The sequence below is a fragment of the Squalius cephalus genome (genome assembly GCF_949319135.1).
Source record: "Squalius cephalus genome assembly, chromosome: 25".
Classification (NCBI taxonomy): domain Eukaryota; kingdom Metazoa; phylum Chordata; class Actinopteri; order Cypriniformes; family Leuciscidae; genus Squalius; species Squalius cephalus.
Window position 1 is genome coordinate 1,963,000 of NC_137146.1, and position 17,966 is coordinate 1,980,965.

The 17,966-nt window shown below is 43.7% G+C and overlaps 1 protein-coding gene across 1 annotated transcript in view; it reads right to left on the reverse strand.

Moving 5' to 3' along the window:
- Positions 1 to 12,561: 12,561 nt before the first annotated feature.
- LOC307153703 (uncharacterized protein) overlaps positions 12,562 to 17,966 on the reverse strand; it is a 39,720-nt gene continuing 34,315 nt past the window's right edge. The window contains 9 exon segments of the mRNA XM_079863329.1: positions 12,562 to 12,968; positions 13,303 to 13,437; positions 14,538 to 14,633; positions 16,196 to 16,300; positions 16,391 to 16,687; positions 16,787 to 16,990; positions 17,073 to 17,381; positions 17,571 to 17,695; positions 17,776 to 17,941. Coding sequence (XP_079719455.1) covers positions 12,948 to 12,968; positions 13,303 to 13,437; positions 14,538 to 14,633; positions 16,196 to 16,300; positions 16,391 to 16,687; positions 16,787 to 16,990; positions 17,073 to 17,381; positions 17,571 to 17,695; positions 17,776 to 17,941 — 1,458 coding nt within the window. The 3' untranslated portion in view covers positions 12,562 to 12,947.

The window sequence follows — 17,966 nt, forward strand, 5'->3', positions numbered from 1 at the left end:
CACGCTGAATGAATCTGCTGCCGTTAAACTGGAGCACTTTGCTAGCACATTATTTATCTAAAAGAAACGCATCCTATATGAGATTAATCAGATATATTCAAAATAAACATAATATCACAAATTATATCTGAACAAAATGACACAAATTCATGCACAAGTGAACTTGAACTTAGTTACGTGCCATTCATTCAGAACTAACGTTCCCTTTCGTCAGCAGGGAACTCCGACGCCTCGTCGGGGGAGTTCCCCTGACGAATTGGGATCACGCTAGGGAGACCAATTGCCTTCGAGTGAATTAAAACGAGCCAATGAACATTGGCATGCAAGGTTTGCATTCCGCGGCCCGCCCACCAGTGCGGGTATAAGGCGGAATCAAGCGCATACACAAACGCTTTCTGCTTCGGAGCCGACCGGTTGTGTCCTCTCTGAGTGAATGAGTTTTAAGATTGTATTTATCTTACGCTCTACGAGTCTGCTGTTTCGGGAAGGGACCTCTCTGTGTTGGTGAGACGGCGTTTCAGAGACCGCGCGATTTCCTGTCTGCCGGCTGCGTCTACACGCTGTTAATTCAAAAGCTGTTTTTACAGCTGGTAAACGGTTGAGTGCGCACAGCGGGCTTGCAGTTTCCCCGCTGTGTCGCCGCGTTGGGTCCCTGTGTGCTTCAGCACAATAAAGAGAGTAATTTCTTCCTGAAAGAGCAACACGAGTGAAGATCGCGTCCTTTTCAGGATGACGTTTCACTCGTGTGTTTCTGGATGCGATCGTTCCTGTCCTTATTTGACGGCCACGTTCATTGTTTCACATGCCTAATCAGTGTGTGAGACTGCGTTCGTGGGTGGTTCATGTTCTCTCATGAGTGCATGACCACGTCGGCACGTTGTTCGTCTCCCCTTTTTAAAGGCTCGAGCCGCTCAGCGTGCCGTGTGCCGTCGAGCGCCGGTTGACAGCGTGGGTTGTCACGGCAACCCAGCGCGCGTCATTCGGCGCTCAAGATGCGTGGTCAAGATCAAGACTCGCGTGCCTCTATGAGGTGAGTCCCTTTGCTTGTTTCCCGATCTAGTTCTCTTCTGGTGCACCAGGAGAGGGCTACTTTGGCAAATAACATTGGTGATCTGAGGGTTACAGTGCGGAATGTCTCGCCAGGTGAAAGACCCTCACGAGCTTCCCACTCCTCTAGCGCGTCACAAACATGCTGAGACTGTGTTCGTGGGTGGTTTGTGCTCTCTACATGAGAGCATGATCACGTCGGCACGTTGTTCGTCTTGCCTGAGGGCTTGAACGCTCAGCGTGCCGTGTGCCAGCGATGGCCACGTTCACTGTCTTGCATGCCTGGTTGACGGCCATGATCGCTGTTTCACATGCCTAATCGGTGTGTTGAGACGGCGTTCATGGGTGGTTCATGTTCTCTCATGAGTGCATGACCACGTCGGCACGTTGTTCGCCTCCCCTTTCTCGTAAAGGCTTGAGCCGCTCAGCGTGCTGTGTGCCGTCGAGGCTTTGAATGGGTTTTTGGTCCTTATCATGAGGGACCAGGCATTTCATTCGGGGCCCCAGGGGAGGACAGATGTCGATTGCTACATCGGAGAGAGGGCTGTTATACTCTGAAAATGATGCTGAGTTCCTACTGTAATGGTGTGTTCTCATGCTGAAGGTTCAGACTTGACAGCCACACTTCCTGGGTCTAAAGTGCCTAGATGTGTGTGAAAAATTTTGGCAGTATGGAAGTATTTTGGTGCCAATATGGCAAGCCAAACATGCCTAAATCTGCAGAAGTTTTTCCTCTCTCACTACCCCTGCACATTCAGTGCATGTGGGTAGTTCTGACTCGGAGTAGAGCTGTGCTTTATGACTGACCGTGATTAGTCACAGCGCTGGCCTTCGGTCAGACGATGTCCACACTGTGGTCCAGAAGCGCCTTAAAACCAGCCCGCTCGGAGTTCGTTTCCCCCCCCAGCAAAAGGAGGGGAAATGACCCTGAGAGGAACGACCCAGAGAGTGTGACGAAAACTGCTCTTTGGGAGTGTGTGTCATCACCACTCCTTCCCCCGGAGGAGGGCCGGGTGGAGAATCCTTTGTTAATTTTTTTGTTTCTGTTCCGCCGCCGACCAGCTGGTCGGTGGTACCCAAAACCTAAAAAAGAGCAGTTTCTTCCTCCTCTGGGTCATTCACGGTTGGGTCTGCTGAACAAGCAGTCTCTCCCGTTACAGAGTGGGACGGCAGTGTGCGCCACCCTCGGGTCTCGCCACTCTCAGTCCCCTCTCCCCAGCTGGCAGATAGCAGTGGCGCCACCTCGGTCACGTCACTCCTGTCTGCCGCTGGGCGGGAAGGCACGGAGACCAGCAGCCGCCCTTGGGCCTCGCTCCTCGTCTCCTCCCCTTCCCTCGCCAGGCGACAGCCCGCAGCAGAACACTCTCGGGTCTTCTCTGCCGTCTGTCCTCCGGTGGAAGCAGGTAGGTGTTGTCCAAGTACACACCCAGACCCCGCTCTCGGCCGCTACAATGCCACCGGAGCCGTGTCCCTGCCTTCCGCCTCGCTGCCCCTCCGCGGGTACGCCGGCGGTGCGGGTGGGCTCGTTGCGGCAGTTTCTCGGAGCCTGGCTAGCGCTCCCGAGACCCTCGCACTGGCTCATTCGCACCATCCGGCTCGGCTATGCAATTCAGTTTGCACGCCGGCCTCCCAAGTTCAGGGGCATCCACTTCACCCGTGTGCGTCCAGTGGATGCTCCGGTCTTGCGGAAGGAGATCGACGCCCTGCTGGCGAAGGACGCGATCGAGCCGGTCCCTCCAGCCGATATGAGGTCAGGGTTTTACAGCCCTTACTTCATTGTACCCAAGAAAGGCGGTGGGTTACGGCCAATCCTGGACCTGCGAGTATTGAATCGGGCCCTGCACAAGCTCCCGTTCAAGATGCTCACGCAGAGTCGCATTTTCGAGTGCATCCGTCCCCAGGATTGGTTTGCAGCGATCGACCTGAAGGACGCGTACTTTCATGTCTCGATTCTTCCCCGACACAGACCATTTCTTCGGTTTGCTTTCGAGGGTCGAGCATATCAGTACAAGGTCCTACCCTTCGGGCTGGCCCTGTCGCCCCGTGTCTTCACGAAAGTCGCGGAGGCGGCCATTGTTCCCATGAGAGAACAAGGCGTTCGCATTCTCAACTACCTCGACGACTGGCTCATTCTGGCACACTCGCGAGATGTGTTGTGCGATCACAGGGACATGGTGCTTCGGCACCTCAGTCAGTTGGGGCTTCAGGTCAACTGGGACAAGAGCAAACTCTCCCCTGTGCAGAGGATCTCTTATCTCGGTATGGAGTTGGACTCGGTCGCCCAGACTGCGCGCCTCACGGAGGAACGCGTCCAGTCAGTGCTCAACTGCCTCAAGTCTTTTCGGGGCAAGTCAGCGGTTCCACTGAAACAATTTCAGAGGCTCCTGGGGCATATGGCAGCCGCAGTAACGCCGCTCGGTCTGTTGCATATGAGACCGCTCCAGCACTGGCTTCACGATCGAGTCCCGAGGTGGGCGTGGCAGAGCGGCACGTTCCGGGTCAAAGTCACCCCGCACTGTCGCCAAACCTTCACCCCTTGGTCGGATCCTGTGTTTCTACGGGCCGGTGTGCCCCTAGTCCAGGTTTCCAGGCATGCTGTGGTATTCACAGATGCTTCTGCCAAGGGTTGGGGGGCCACGTACAAAGGGCATGTAGTCTCGGGTCTGTGGACGGGGCCCCAGCTGCATTGGCACATCAACTGCCTAGAGTTGCAAGCAGTACGCTTGGCCTTGTGTCGCCTCAAGGGGTTTCTCAGACACAAGCACGTACTGGTCCGTACGGACAGCACTGCGACCGTTGCGTACATCAACCGACAAGGTGGTCTGCGCTCCCGTCGTATGTCGCGACTCGCCTCCCACCTCCGATGGAGTCAGAAGCATCTGAGGTCGCTTCGTGCCGTTCATGTCCCAGGGGAATTCAATTGTGTGGCCGACGAGCTTTCACGTCAGCCTCCCCTTCCGGGAGAATGGCGACTCCATCCCCAGGTGGTCCAGCTGATTTGGCGAATTTTCGGAGCCGCACAGGTAGTCCTGTTTGCCTCTCCGGACACGACCCATTGCCAGTGGTATTACTCCCTGGCCGAAGGAACTCTAGGCACGGATGCCCTGGTACACAGCTGGCCCCGGGACTTACGCAAATATGCGTTCTCCCCAGTGAGCCTTCTTGCACAGACACTGTGCAAGGTCAGGGAGGACGAGGAGCAGGTCCTTTTGGTAGCCCCGTATTGGCCAACCCGGACTTGGTTCCCAGAACTCATGCTCCTCGCGACAGCCCCTCCTTGGCCGATTCCTCTGAGGAACGACCTTCTTTCTCAGAGACGGGGCACTCTATGGCACCCGCGTCCAGACCTCTGGAAACTCCATGTCTGGTCCCTGGACGGGACGCGGAGGTTCTAGATGGCCTGCCACAGGCAGTGGTAGATACCATCTCTTCAGCTAGAGCCCCCTCTACGAGGCGCCTCTATGCTCTGAAGTGGAACCTGTTCGTCGGCTGGTGTTCTTCCCACGGGGAGAACCCACGAACTTGCCCGGTCAGAGTCGTGCTCTCCTTCCTACAAGAGGGGTTGGAGCGAAGGCTGTCTCCCTCCACTCTCAAAGTGTATGTTGCCGCAATAGCCGCACATCACGATGTAGTTGGCGGTAAGTCCGTGGGGAAGCACGACCTGGTCATCAGATTCCTCAAGGGTGCTAGGAGGCTAAATCCACCTCGCGATTTGCACCCTGTACCCTCTTGGGACTTAACTTTAGTGCTAGAGCGCTCCAAAGTCCTCCTTTTGAGCCTTTGACGACAGTTGAGGTTAATATCCTGTCCATTAAGACAGCGCTCCTGTTAGCATTGGCTTCCTTCAAGAGGGTAGGGGATCTGCAGGCTTTTTCATTCGACGTATCGTGCCTAGAGTTCGGGCCTGGCCTTTCTCATGTTACATTGAGACCCCGGCTCGGATATGTGCCCAAGGTTCCTACCACTCCCTTCGCGGACCAGGTAGTGAACCTGCAAGCGCTGCCCCAGGAGGAGGCAGACCCAGCCCTAGCTTTTCTCTGTCCCGTCCGGGCCCTCCGGGTTTATATAGACAGAACGCAAAGCTGTAGGACCTCAGATCAGCTCTTTGTTTGTTACGGAGGCCAGCAGAAGGGGAAGGCTGTCTCCAAGCAGAGGTTAGCCCACTGGCTAGTGGATGCTATCACCAGGGCTTATGAGTCCCAGGTTGAGCCCTGCCCACCCAGGTTGCGGGCTCACTCCACTAGGAGTGTTGCCGCTTCCTGGGCTCTGGCACAAGGCACCTCGCTAACAGACATTGTAGAGCTGCGGGCTGGGCGACACTGAACACGTTCGCTAGGTTTTATAGCCTACGTGTGGAACCTGTTTCCTCCCGAGTACTTGCTATGGCCAGTAATTAGAGGGAATAGGTGTGTCGGCTTGCGACGCCATTCCGTGAGCGGATGCGTGCGTCTTTCGCTCCGTTGGTTACCCAACAAACGGCTAACCTCGTGAGTTCCTCCATCACCCCCTCCGGTGTCAGGCGTTGCGGACCGCCTGGCACCAGGTCTGCTACCTTCAGTAAGGAGTTGTTAGTAGACTGGGTGCCTTTCCAGTGGTCCCTGCGGCGACCCATGATTGCCACGTGCAGTTCAGCCGTGTCTTCCCCTCGACAGACTCATTCTGTCGTCCCTGTTGAGTACGCTCCTCACTCCTCTGGACTGGGACTACCTTCAAGGACTGCCATATGTTTCACTACCCTACGTGGTTAGTACATGTGTGTATTTGAGGGCCTTCCTCTAGGCTGCCTCAGCTTCCGCAGCGTTCCCTCCCCCTATTATATCCTTGGGGTCGGGCACGCTTTCCCAGTGTTATCCAATATCCACTGATTGGGTCTTGCGGAACAGCAGTGTGATTTCCTAGCTAGCTCCCGCAAAATTTCTGGAAACTGCTGCAGGGCTGTAGCTTAGCTGGGCGCTGGAAGGGGCCAGCACCATGGCGTTTTGGTAGGGATCCCAATTCGTCAGGGGAACTCCCCCGACGAGGCGTCGGAGTTCCCTGCTGACGAAAGGGAACGTCTCGGTTACGTATGGTAACCCTCGTTCCCTGAGTCCAGGGAACGGAGACGCCTCGTCCCGTCGCCATGCTGCTGTACCTTCGCGGAGGACTGGACACCGTTCGGCTCCTCAGCGAAAAGCGTTTGTGTATGCGCTTGATTCCGCCTTATACCCGCACTGGTAGGCGGGCCGCGGAATGCAAACCTTGCATGCCAATGTTCATTGGCTCGTTTTAATTCACTCGAAGGCAATTGGTCTCCCTAGCGTGATCCCAATTCGTCAGGGGAACTCCCCCGACGAGGCGTCTCCGTTCCCTGGACTCAGGGAACGAGGGTTACCATACGTAACCGAGACGTTACTCATGTTGTGGACGCGCTCTTCCTGGAGCAACGCGACACGGCAACTAAACCCAAATAATTCACAATGTTTTATTACAATATTGTTCTCTTTATAATGTTATGTAATATTACAGTCCCAATAGTCATTATTAGTCGTGCTCTGCCGTTTGAGCTGCGCGCGCTGAAGCTGGCGCTTTACTACAGAGTTAATTCTTAAAGGGTACATAACATGCACAGTTTCACCTAATCTCATGTTAATCTTGAGTACTATAGAGTAGTAGTGCATCCTTAATATCTCAAAAAAGTGTTTAGTTTTATTATATTTAGAAAAGAAAAATACAGCTTTCCGATTCTCTCCGGAAAAAGCCGAGGTCCTGGAGGCGGAGCTATAGAGTCAAGCGGTAGCTTTCCAGCAAAAGTTTCTTTCCACAGGCCATTTCCCTTCTGAACACTTAACATGCCCCCCAAAGCATATGCCTGTAAGTGCAATACTCCCACTGTCTAGTGCAATAAACTCAGGTGATATTTATATCTATATTATTCATACTACTCAAAATACTGTAAATATGTTTATAATCTGTAACATGCGCTAGACTCCCACTGTCTAGTGTAATATTCTCTAATTCAGGTGATATTTATATTATTCATACTACTCAAAATACTGTAAATATGTTCATAATCTGTAAATGTTTATTCAGACTAAACCCAACTGTGACCCTACTTTTTTACTTTTATACTATTTTTATTTATTTTTTATATATTTTCATTCTTAGAATTTGTATTACTATGTTCTTGTTGTATTTGTATTTGTATATGTGCACTGGAAGCTTCAGTACCAAGAAAAATTCCTTGTGGGTGCAAGCACACTTGGCAATAAAGCTCTTTCTGATTCTGATTCTGATTCTGATTCTGATTCTGAAAAGACAGAAATCTGATCCAGTTGTACTTACATGAATGGGGTCTTTTATCACTGGGACCGCTCCACGTTTTAATAGCAAACGATTTGCAAATCCAGCGTCGACCTGAGCCTTGTTAATAAAACATTCGTCACTGAAACGACCAGAACACACAACCGCACTTCCTACACTCCGTTGCTGCCCCGGAAAAACAAACTGCATCCACTGTTCCTGTAACACTGGGTTCTTTGGAAAACTTTGGGGCTGTCGCGAGGAGCATGAGTTCTGGGAACCTAAAAAAAACCAGCCGAAACTTGTACCAACCCGGAAGTAAGATTTTCAGCATAGAAATTCTCCGTTATTCGTCCAAAATATTTTTTTTAAACTTTGCCCATGTTTAGCATGAGAATCTATCTCTTTAACACTGTAAACAACTCTGAATACATGAAACACCATTGTACCCCCCCTTTAACCAAATGCATCCAATGTGAGATAAATCAGATATAAATAGGCATACACAAAATAAACAGTATTACAACTTACATTTGCACAAAACAAAAGGCTGCGAATGCACACGCAAACTTATAGTCATGATGAAGGTGTAAAATGGTCCCAAACATAACTCCGGCGCACTCGCTTTACATGTTTCGCGGTTGAGCAGTGCGCACACGCATGAAGACCTGCTTAATCGATGATCGATAAGTTGTATCGATTAAATGTATTATCGACAATTAATCGATCGTCGATTAATCGTTGACATCCCTAATTTTTAAGATTTAATTCACCCAAAAATGTAAATTCTGCCATCATGTAGTCACCCTCATGTTGATTTTCTTTCAACTTCCAAACACAAATGAAGAATTTTTTTTTCTGATTATTTCTGTCCCTCCATTTAAAGTCGATTCCTCTAAAACTTAAAAGACCCCAAAAATGTCAAAGGCATAAAAATACTCAAACAAGTGGTCTGATCCAAGTCCAAGTCTTCTGAAGATGCACGGTGGCTTTATGATAAACAGATTTACAACTTGCATATACTGAATTAAACACAGATGTTCAAATGATTGCGTGAAAACAACATTAGAGCGAGTAAATGCAGAATACAATTTTTTGGATTACTAACCATTTAGTTCGTGAAGTCATTTTGACACGTTTTCTTGTGATTAGAACTGTGATTGATTGCATTGATCATCTGAAGTGTGTACGCGCTGCCGGCACTCCTCAAAGTGAAAGCGCAAACATCATTTAAATCACCATATCACATTAAGTTTGAGTAGTATGATTATTCAAAGCGTTTTAGATGGTTTATTCTTAAATGTATAGTGCATTAATAGGGGGAGAGGCGGGACATAGCTAGCACCGGGAGCGTCTGTGCGTGCGCGGTTTGTCTGTGTAATTTCAGTGACATTATTACATTAAACTACTATATTTAATGTTGAATAAAATGTATAATAATGCAGTTGGGGAATATTTGTGGGTCCTGATAATAATATAATATAATCAATAATATAACAATAATAAATATATAAATATAATACAAAAAATTGCGATAAGTATCGTATCTTGAGTTCAGTATCGCAATTTGTCATAGTTACACCCCTAATGTTTACAGAAGTTAATATATTCTAAATACGTGACATCAGTGTTACCGTTTCTGTGCATCAGTTAACATGAAGGTGCCTTATAATTATTTCACCTTAACAGAAAGAACAGGTCAAACTAACCGTCTTAGCCCCAGGGGCCGGTTTCACAAAGCTATTTTAGACCGGTCTATAGTGTTAGACAAATCTAAAATTTGCTCATAGACTAGTCTAATGCAAGTTAGACTGTTTCACAAAAATTAAGACTGACTTAATTTAGACCAAAAAAATTAGACACCTTACCCCCAGGCTAACTTAGGTCTAAAGGGGGTCGCACAACTGACAAGAAGCGCCGCGTCGCGTATTTTCAGTTTATGGCCAGCAATACTGTTATGTTTAAGGACATTATGGAATTAAGATAATGTCTGTACTATGTTGTGATTGTACTGTACAATTAAATACAATCGTTGCAAACTAAAGTCTGCAGCCTGAACACTTTACCTCAGAGCGACCGTTAACTGAATGAATTGAGAATATCACCTGAAAATCCGATAACATCAGCAGTTTTCATCCACGCAGCTGATTTCTGTAAATGAATGTAAAACTAAATGTATATTGCAGGACAGGGTGAAGTCAGTATATACATTAACGATGATTTGAGACAAATATGAGACAAAAAATGTAAATGGCACTCTGTGGCGCGGCAGGATTTTGAACAAGTTCCTGAGCCGTTGCTGGGCGCCGCGGACAGACGCCGAATGGCGCCGCTGGTTTGCACTGCGTTTAGTAGATAGTCTTGAGTGGGTATACAGGGTATCTTGTACCATGTTTTTGTATCTTTTCTGTACGCCTTTAACGCAGTTAACGCTGTTAACTGTCGTAGCAATCTTTTTCCAAATTAAACATTTCTTCTTGTTACTACATTCTCCACTAAATTTCCCAAGTAAAATGTCCTTGTAACTGTTATACTCCTCCAACAAACACATATTTTCCGCTGGGGTAAACAGCACTGAGCGCTTGAGTGCGCTTACTCGATCCGCCATGTTTTTTGTTTTGAAAAGTGTCTTATTTTACCCAGAATGCATTGCAGTGTAGTCCTACTCAAGTCTTAAGTGCTTTGTGCAACGGTCTGATTTAGATGTCTATCTGAAGTCTGACTATCTACTATATCTAAGCCATAGTCAAAGTCTATCTTTGTGAAACCGGCCCCAGATCTGTTTCTAAACAGCTCTACAGCGTTGATTTGTTGTTGAGCTGTGTGAGCCATCACTCAAGACCTTTTGTGAGGTTTCTGGCCTGCCTTGACCTCTCGTCCCTCAGTTATTCTGCACCCTCTCAACAAGCACCTTACTTAGTCTTAGCACTTGGGCAATCTATTCTAGCCCCCTCATCCTTTACAGAGCCTCATTCTCAGCTGTCTTTTTACTCTGGTTTATCAGCACTCAGGAGCAAGAATGGAAGAAATGAGAGCAACCTTATGTCTAATAACGTTTGTAATCGGAGCTTCCTTTTGTCACTGGGTGCACTAGAATGGTCGTCCATCTGTTGGGTTAAATAGGAATCCATTGTGTCTCTACTTCCTGTCTTCTTCTTCAGACCATGCAGCTAGTTTTGCTCCAAAAAATGTGACTTAAAAGCTGGAGTAGGTGTAATTATTAAGCATTAAACAGTGGTACTTTTTTTTTTTTTTTTTTTTATTAAAGTGTAAAATGTAAAAATGAAAGCTAATTAAATGTTTTAATCAAATTCAATGATACTAAAATAACACTGGATCAAAAGTCTGAAACCATATTCAATAATATGTGATTGAAATTATAATTTTAAGTTTCTTGAAGTCTACCAGGGGTGGGATGATGGTTTGGGGTGGGTTCCAGATTTGTATAGTTGCTTTTTGCTTTGTATTTTTGTATTTCTTGTCCTTAAAAAGAAAAAAAGAAAACTCAATAAACAGTTGTTAACAAAAAATATACATATATAATTTAAGTGTGGACAAAACTGAAAGTTTTAGAATTTGGAAAATTTGAATGTAAATGAGTTCAAATGAGTATATGTGTCAGACTATTTCTAGATCACTAAATTAAATCTGACATTGATCATGTGACTCCTTTGCATAGATGGTCAAAGTTTCAGTGTAAGCACATGATGCTCTTTGGAATGATCAAGTTTTGTTTGTCACTTCAAGTACTGCTGCAAAACAAATTCTAAAAAAATAAATATGTCGATAAAACCACTTTTATTTAAAAATATGTATTTTGAAAAATATAAAATATGCATTTAATTAATGGTCTCAGAGTTTTTGAAACAATTGAATATTGCTTAACATTTTGGTATGGTTGATCACCAAGTGACACCCTCTGGTGGTGGTAGCTGTACACTGCAATTGTCAAGATCATCAATCATGACAGCTAAGAGCAGGGATAGGCAACGTTGGTCCTGGAGTGTCACTGCCCCACAGAGTTTTGCTCAACCCATAATCAAACACTCCTGAACAAGCTAATCAATGTGTTCAGGATTACTACGGCTACAGGCCGGCAAGTTTTTTGTGTTTTTCTTCTTTTTCTGGATTGGTACTAAACTCTGCAGGACAGTGGCACTCCAGGACCGACGTTGCCTATCCCTGTCTTAGAGCATCCAATGAGCCAGGCTCTTAACTTCAGCGTGCAGTTAACATTTTGAAATATATAAATAACATTTTATAACTTTATTTTATTTATTTATTATTTCACATGCATCCAAATTAAAAATATATATTTCATATTATATATAATATTCTAAATATTGTATAAAAAAAGTTAAAATAATAAAATAAAAATAAAAATGCACTCTGACCAGTATGGTTTTTCTGAATGCACTGCATCATATGCCCAGGCTAAAAGCTTGACGGATAGCCCCAGTGTGCTTCAAAACAGTGAATCATATAGTGTTTGAAGTCTGTTGCTGTCCTTCAGAGAGCTGACCGAGGGGCCATACCCTTCAAGTTGTCTTGTTTACATTGCATTGCATTGTTTCCTTTACTTTAGCCCTGAGGACAAAGATAACCTGTTAAATATCTTTGAGTGATAGTATGTAGGACATGTCTCATCTGTAGATGTCCATCACTTGCATGAACTCTTACTACTTAAGTTACATTACCTAATGCCTCCTCTATGCTATGCTTATGATATTTTTTAACCACCTTGAACTTTCCTAAGCTATGGCTACCTCTTATTAAACAATGTTAATGCACAAATTAGCCCCATTTTTTACATTGCCTATATGTCTAAGAAAAATGGTCATTGTAAAGTTTATAAGCTTTTTTAAGCTTTTTATGTGCGTCAGAGGCTCCTCTCACATATAGTAATGTATGTGCCAAGCTTTATGAAGCTCTTAAAATAGCACAAGTGACAAATGTTAAAGATGCCACACTTTCCTTATCCAGTGTTAATCAACCTCCTCCTTCCTGACTCCTCCTTTATTTAACACGTCTGTTGGAGCCACTGCATCATCTTGAGAAACAACAGGCACTTGTCACATCTCTCCTACCCTTTGAGTAGTTCTGTAATGGACAGTTCCCTTGTCTGAAACGTGTTTGCTAGCTTTATTTCTATTTGCAACCATTATGAAAGGTAAGTCAACATCATGTTATCTACAGATTTTATTTGATTGTATTTTTTTTACATGTATGTTAAGGGCCTGTTCTGACCTGTTTTAATAATTTCTCCTTGAAGTTATTTTTGAAGTTTTGGGAGAATGACCTGCATTACATTTTATTTAGCTATTAATGTTCATAACTACATTAACCAGCACACCTAATCTTAACAAATGACAATTTATGTAGTGGTCTGCTAATGCCTGTAAAAATGATTTTAGCATGTATTTTTACTCTTTAATTTGACTTTGTAAAGCACACACAGTTTACACCACTAGTGACAATGACAATTTAGTTTTAAAATAACACAATGTGGCAGATGTTTAATTTGCACATTTTCTTTATTCTATTTCGAGAACTAAAAGAGAAGTTTATTCTAAACTAATGGATTCAAAGCGACACACAAGATTTTGAGAGATGGGAGAGCTTCATTCCTCATCATGTCCTTTCTGTTCAAAGGAGAAAAAAAGACAAAGATGTAAGATTAATTTATCTTATTAGAAAATATAATACATTTTGCCCATAAATATAATTGTTTAAAATTATTTTCCATATTTCCTTGCAAAATTTGATAATGGAGTTGCCATTAGCTCTGCTTATCAAGGGTTTTCGAAGCAACATCATGTTTTTTTCCACTTGAAAGTTATGAAATATTATGTTGGTAGGTTTCCAGAGTCAAATAGTTACTTTAAATTTTAGCTTGCTTTGGAGTTAATGTTAATGACAGTATGCACCACACCTGCCAAGTCATTTAACATTTGTTTGAAAACAACCAATACTTGCCTTGGATCCTGTATCACGGCTCTTGGCTCTCAGCTTGTTGACCTGAGATTCAGCAATATCAGCCCTCTCCTCTGCCTCATCCAGCTCATGCTGTATCTTACGGAACTTGCCCAGATTTGCATTAGCCTGTTCCTCCTGTAAAAACATGAAGATATTTTCTCAAGCAATCCCATGCCAAGAAAATAAGTCAGAATATTTGGTCACGCTTCTGATTAGGGTCTAATTCTCACTATTACTAACTATTAACTATGACTTTTGCCTTAATACACCTCCTAATTACTGCTTGTTATTAGTTAGCCATTAGTTAGAAGAATAGTAGTTAATGTTATCACCTTGGACTAAAACTAACTGAATTCGCTCACACAGGGTATAACTACTTCCCAATTTATTTATTTTGCATAATTTTTGTACTTTGTTGGGATTTTTTCCCACATTGTTACACTTGTGTTCCCAGTCGAATATGACCGGCCTACAAAAAAAAGCGTATAAATCTCTTATGCTATATTATCACCAAATATTGGATTCAATCTTTTTGTCAACTTGTTTCCTTTCAATTAGGACAGGTTTTGTAATCCTTTTTGGAACTGATTGATTGTAGGCCTCATTGATCTGATCTTATGCACCTCAGTTTTGAAGTGAAAAGGGCAATATTTGTGGATAATTTTGTCAATATAAAAAAAATTATGAAATTGCACACTATCAATGACACTAGTGTGCTCTAATGTTTAACCCGGAAGTTTGTTTTGAAATTCTTTTATCTTGTACAAAATGGCACATTTATGATGTTCATCATGTTCACATATGATCATGTGTGCAGGCCCCATTAATCTGAGGATAAAGTTCATCTCTGTTAAAAAGAAAGATTGTAACACGTAAAATTGTTTGTGTGTGTGTGTGTGTGTGTGTGTGTGTGTGTGTGTGTGTGTGTGTGTGTGTGTGTGTGTGTGTGTGTGTGTGTGTGTGTGGTAGCTTGAGTGTTGGTCCGAGGCCTTTATCTTTGCAAGCGATCAATCAGTTTAAAAAATAAATACAAAACCTGTACTAATTGAAAGAAAACAAGCTGACAAAAAGATTGAACCCAATATTTGGTAATAATATTACATAACGGGTGATTTACAAGCAATTTTTAAAAGGCCGGCCATTTTTGACCGGGAACACCAAAGGTGTTTCAACACAGCTTAAGGGTAAAGCATGATTAGATGCATACTTTTTTACTGAAAATATCTTAAACATACCGCCTCCTCAGCAGTTCTTTTGTAGGATTTGACCTTCAGCTGGAGTTTGTCCACCAGATCCTGAAGACGTGCCAGATTCTTACGGTCCTCCTCAGTCTGCATATAAAGTCAGGGTTGGGGAGTAACGGAAGACATGTAACGGCGTTACGTAATCAGGTAACTGTAATTCGTTACAGTTATGTCAAAAAAACAAAGTAATCAGATTACAGTTACATTTTTTACATTTTGTAAAAAACGGGAATGCTATCAGGATTACAATGGTTTCACTTAAAACTAAATAAATTAGTATTTTGACATTATAATGCTATATTGACAGCGTGGATCCTGGTTATATCCGTGGAGATATCCGTCAGGCTGGCCAAATAATAAAAAAATTATGTTCTAATTAATAGCTTATGGGTCGTAGGTCGATGAGAAAGAAATTATTAATGTGTTGATTTTTATAAAGACACGGAACTCTCATTTCACAGTAAAACACAATGAACGTGCGTTTTCAGTAAAAGGAAAAATATGCCTTGAGCATCTCCTAGTGGTCATTATATAAAACACAGAAAAAAAGGAATAATTGCTTAATAACTTAATAGCTTTCTAAAAATATACACAAACTGAACAAAAATTATTCTGATAAGAATGTCTTACAACATAATGATGGAAATCTTAACGTGTAATCTTTTTAATCAGGCACTAATTTGCATACTCTCATTAAGCTACACAGTGGCGGGGTCCACTTGTTTAAGCAGCAATGGAGGCAAAACAGATCCAAACAATTTTTCCAAAAGGAGAATTAAAAACAAAAAAAGAAGGAAAGAAAAGTACCGTGTGGGAGCATTTTACTGAAATAGTTAACCAGGACGAATCAAGTGATATGTGATATATAACGGCTTGTGCAGCGCTGTATGTATTTGACGTACTCATAAAGCATATATCCAGCCTTTGCTTGGGATGAATGTATTTAATTTCTTGTGTGTGTGTGTGTGTGTGTGTGTGTGTGTGTGTGTGTGTGTGTGTGTGTGTGTGTGTGTGTGTGTGTGTGTGTGTGTGTTTGTTCGGGAAAGTTGCAATGACGGAAACAGTGACAATTTATGTTTGAAGGGAGTAAAGCCTGTGTTTAGGCTATTAAGGAAATGCAATTTTGCCAAAGAAGAACTTTTACTTTAAATAGCTAAATGTCAATTTAAAAACAGCCTACTTCAGTGTAATATGTTGTTACCATGTCAACACGCTTAACACTGAGAATTAGAATAATTGTAATGTGATGATTCGGTTGATGTTAGAACTGATCCGCGCATCTCTAATTGACAGCTGGTTCTGTTGCCAGTCATGACTCATGTGAGCCACCTATTGGTGCATGGCAATCATTGTCATAAATATTGCTTTTTTCTGTACGTTATTTACATATGTGACCTTGAAGGAATCCAAAAGTAATCAGATTACATTACATTATTTGCTTTCACTTTGTGGTGCTTGGATTACGTTACTAAAAACCTTTTTTTAATGAAGTTATTTTTTTTAACTGTAATGGAATACATTTTTAAAGTAACCCTCCCAACTCTGTATATAGTCAGAGCATAAATTGACTTGAACACATTTTATGTTGTTTTATCAAATCTTTGCATGAATAAAAAGACATTTTTTGTGCCAAAAAAAAAAAAAGTGACCTGGTAGGTGAGCTCCTTGACGCGTCTCTCATATTTACGGACTCCTTTCACAGACTCGCTCGCCTTTCTCTGTTCAAGCTCCACCTCATTTTCCAGCTCTCTGACCTGAGAGATGTGTAAAAGGGTTAGCTAATCAAACAAAAGTATTTAAATAACAGAAAAAAACAATAGACTTCAAAAACTTGAGCAACTTACTCTGGATTCCAGTTTCTGGACCTGCTTCTTGCCTCCCTTCATGGCGATCTGCTCAGCCTCATCCAGACGGTGCTGCAGGTCCTTGATGGTCTGCTCCATGTTCTTCTTCATGCGCTCCAGATGAGCACTGGTGTCCTGCTCCTTCTTCAGCTCCTCTGCCATCATGGCAGCATCAGTGATGGCCTTCTTGGCTTTTTCCTCAGCATTCCTGCACTCCTGCACTGCCTCCTCAACCTCAGTCTGAAGCTGAGTATTATCTCCCTCCAGCTTCTTCTTCTGATTCAGCAGGCTGGTGTTCTGAACATGGACAATATTGGCATTCATGTAGTCTCTAGTTAATATTGATACTAAGAATGGGTTTAAAGGTTTTATTCATCTAATACAGATGTGTCATACCTGAGAATGCAGGAGCTGAACTCTCTCACTGACATCCAGCAGTTCCTGCTCAGCCAGTTTCCTTCCTCTCTCAGTTTGTTCCACCATGGATCTCAGCTCATCCAGTTCAGCCTGCAGCAGATTGTTGCGTCTCTCCACAATGGCGATGTTCTCTTTGAAATCATCATTAGCACGAAGAGCATCATCTAGTTGCAGTTGGGCATCCTGTAAATTTGTACAAATGAAAAGACTGAAGAACTATGTTCACCTAATCATTATAAAATCTTGATTTGAAGATTCGTCATACTTTGAGATGTCCATGAAGACCCTTGAGTTGCTTCTGGGCTTCTGATGCCTGTCTGTTAGCCTGACTGAGCTGAATCTCCATCTCATTGAGGTCTCCCTCCATCTTCTTCTTCAGCCTGAGAGCTTCATTCCTGCTGCGAGACTCTGATTCCAGTGAGCTTTGCAGGGTATCCACCACTCTCTGCTGGTTCCTCTTGGCCTGCTCCATCTCTTCATCTTTCTCTGTCAGCTTACGTTCAATATCAGCTTTGACCTGATTGAACTCCAGCTGAGCTCTAAGTATCTTGCCTTCCTCATGTTCAAGGGAACCCTATGAAGAGTAAAATGGGTGTTTGTTATAATGTAGATTTAAAGTTTTAGTTTAGCCCTGTGTTGTGGGGTGGGAAGTGACCTCCCTTAAAATAATCTGGAATGATGAATTGCTTTAAACAACAGCTTGATTTAAATCAAAGAGTTGTCCAATGAATAAGAACTTTGGGGAAAATGGTTGTTCTTTTACCTCAGCCTCTTCAAGAGCAGTTTGTATCTCTTGTTTCTCCTGCTCCAGTTGTTTTCGTAGTTTCTCCAGCTCATGAATATTCTTCCCACTCTCACCAAGTTGCTCAGTGAGGTCAGAAATTTCCTCTGTGCAATAGAAATAACATGTGAGCTCACAAATGCAAGCAATTAAAGTAATGATTTGGAGTTGTAAAAACCACTCTTACCTTGGAGATTCTTGTTCTCCCTCTTCATGCTCTCCAGGTGGTCCAATGACTCCTCATATGAGTTTTTCAATTTAAAGAGTTCAGTGCTCAGAGATCTAGCTTCTTTTTGGGCACTTTCCAGTTCAGTTTGGGTCTCCTCATACTTCTGCTTCCACTCAGCCAGGACCTGGTTAAATTTTACAAGGCCAAAT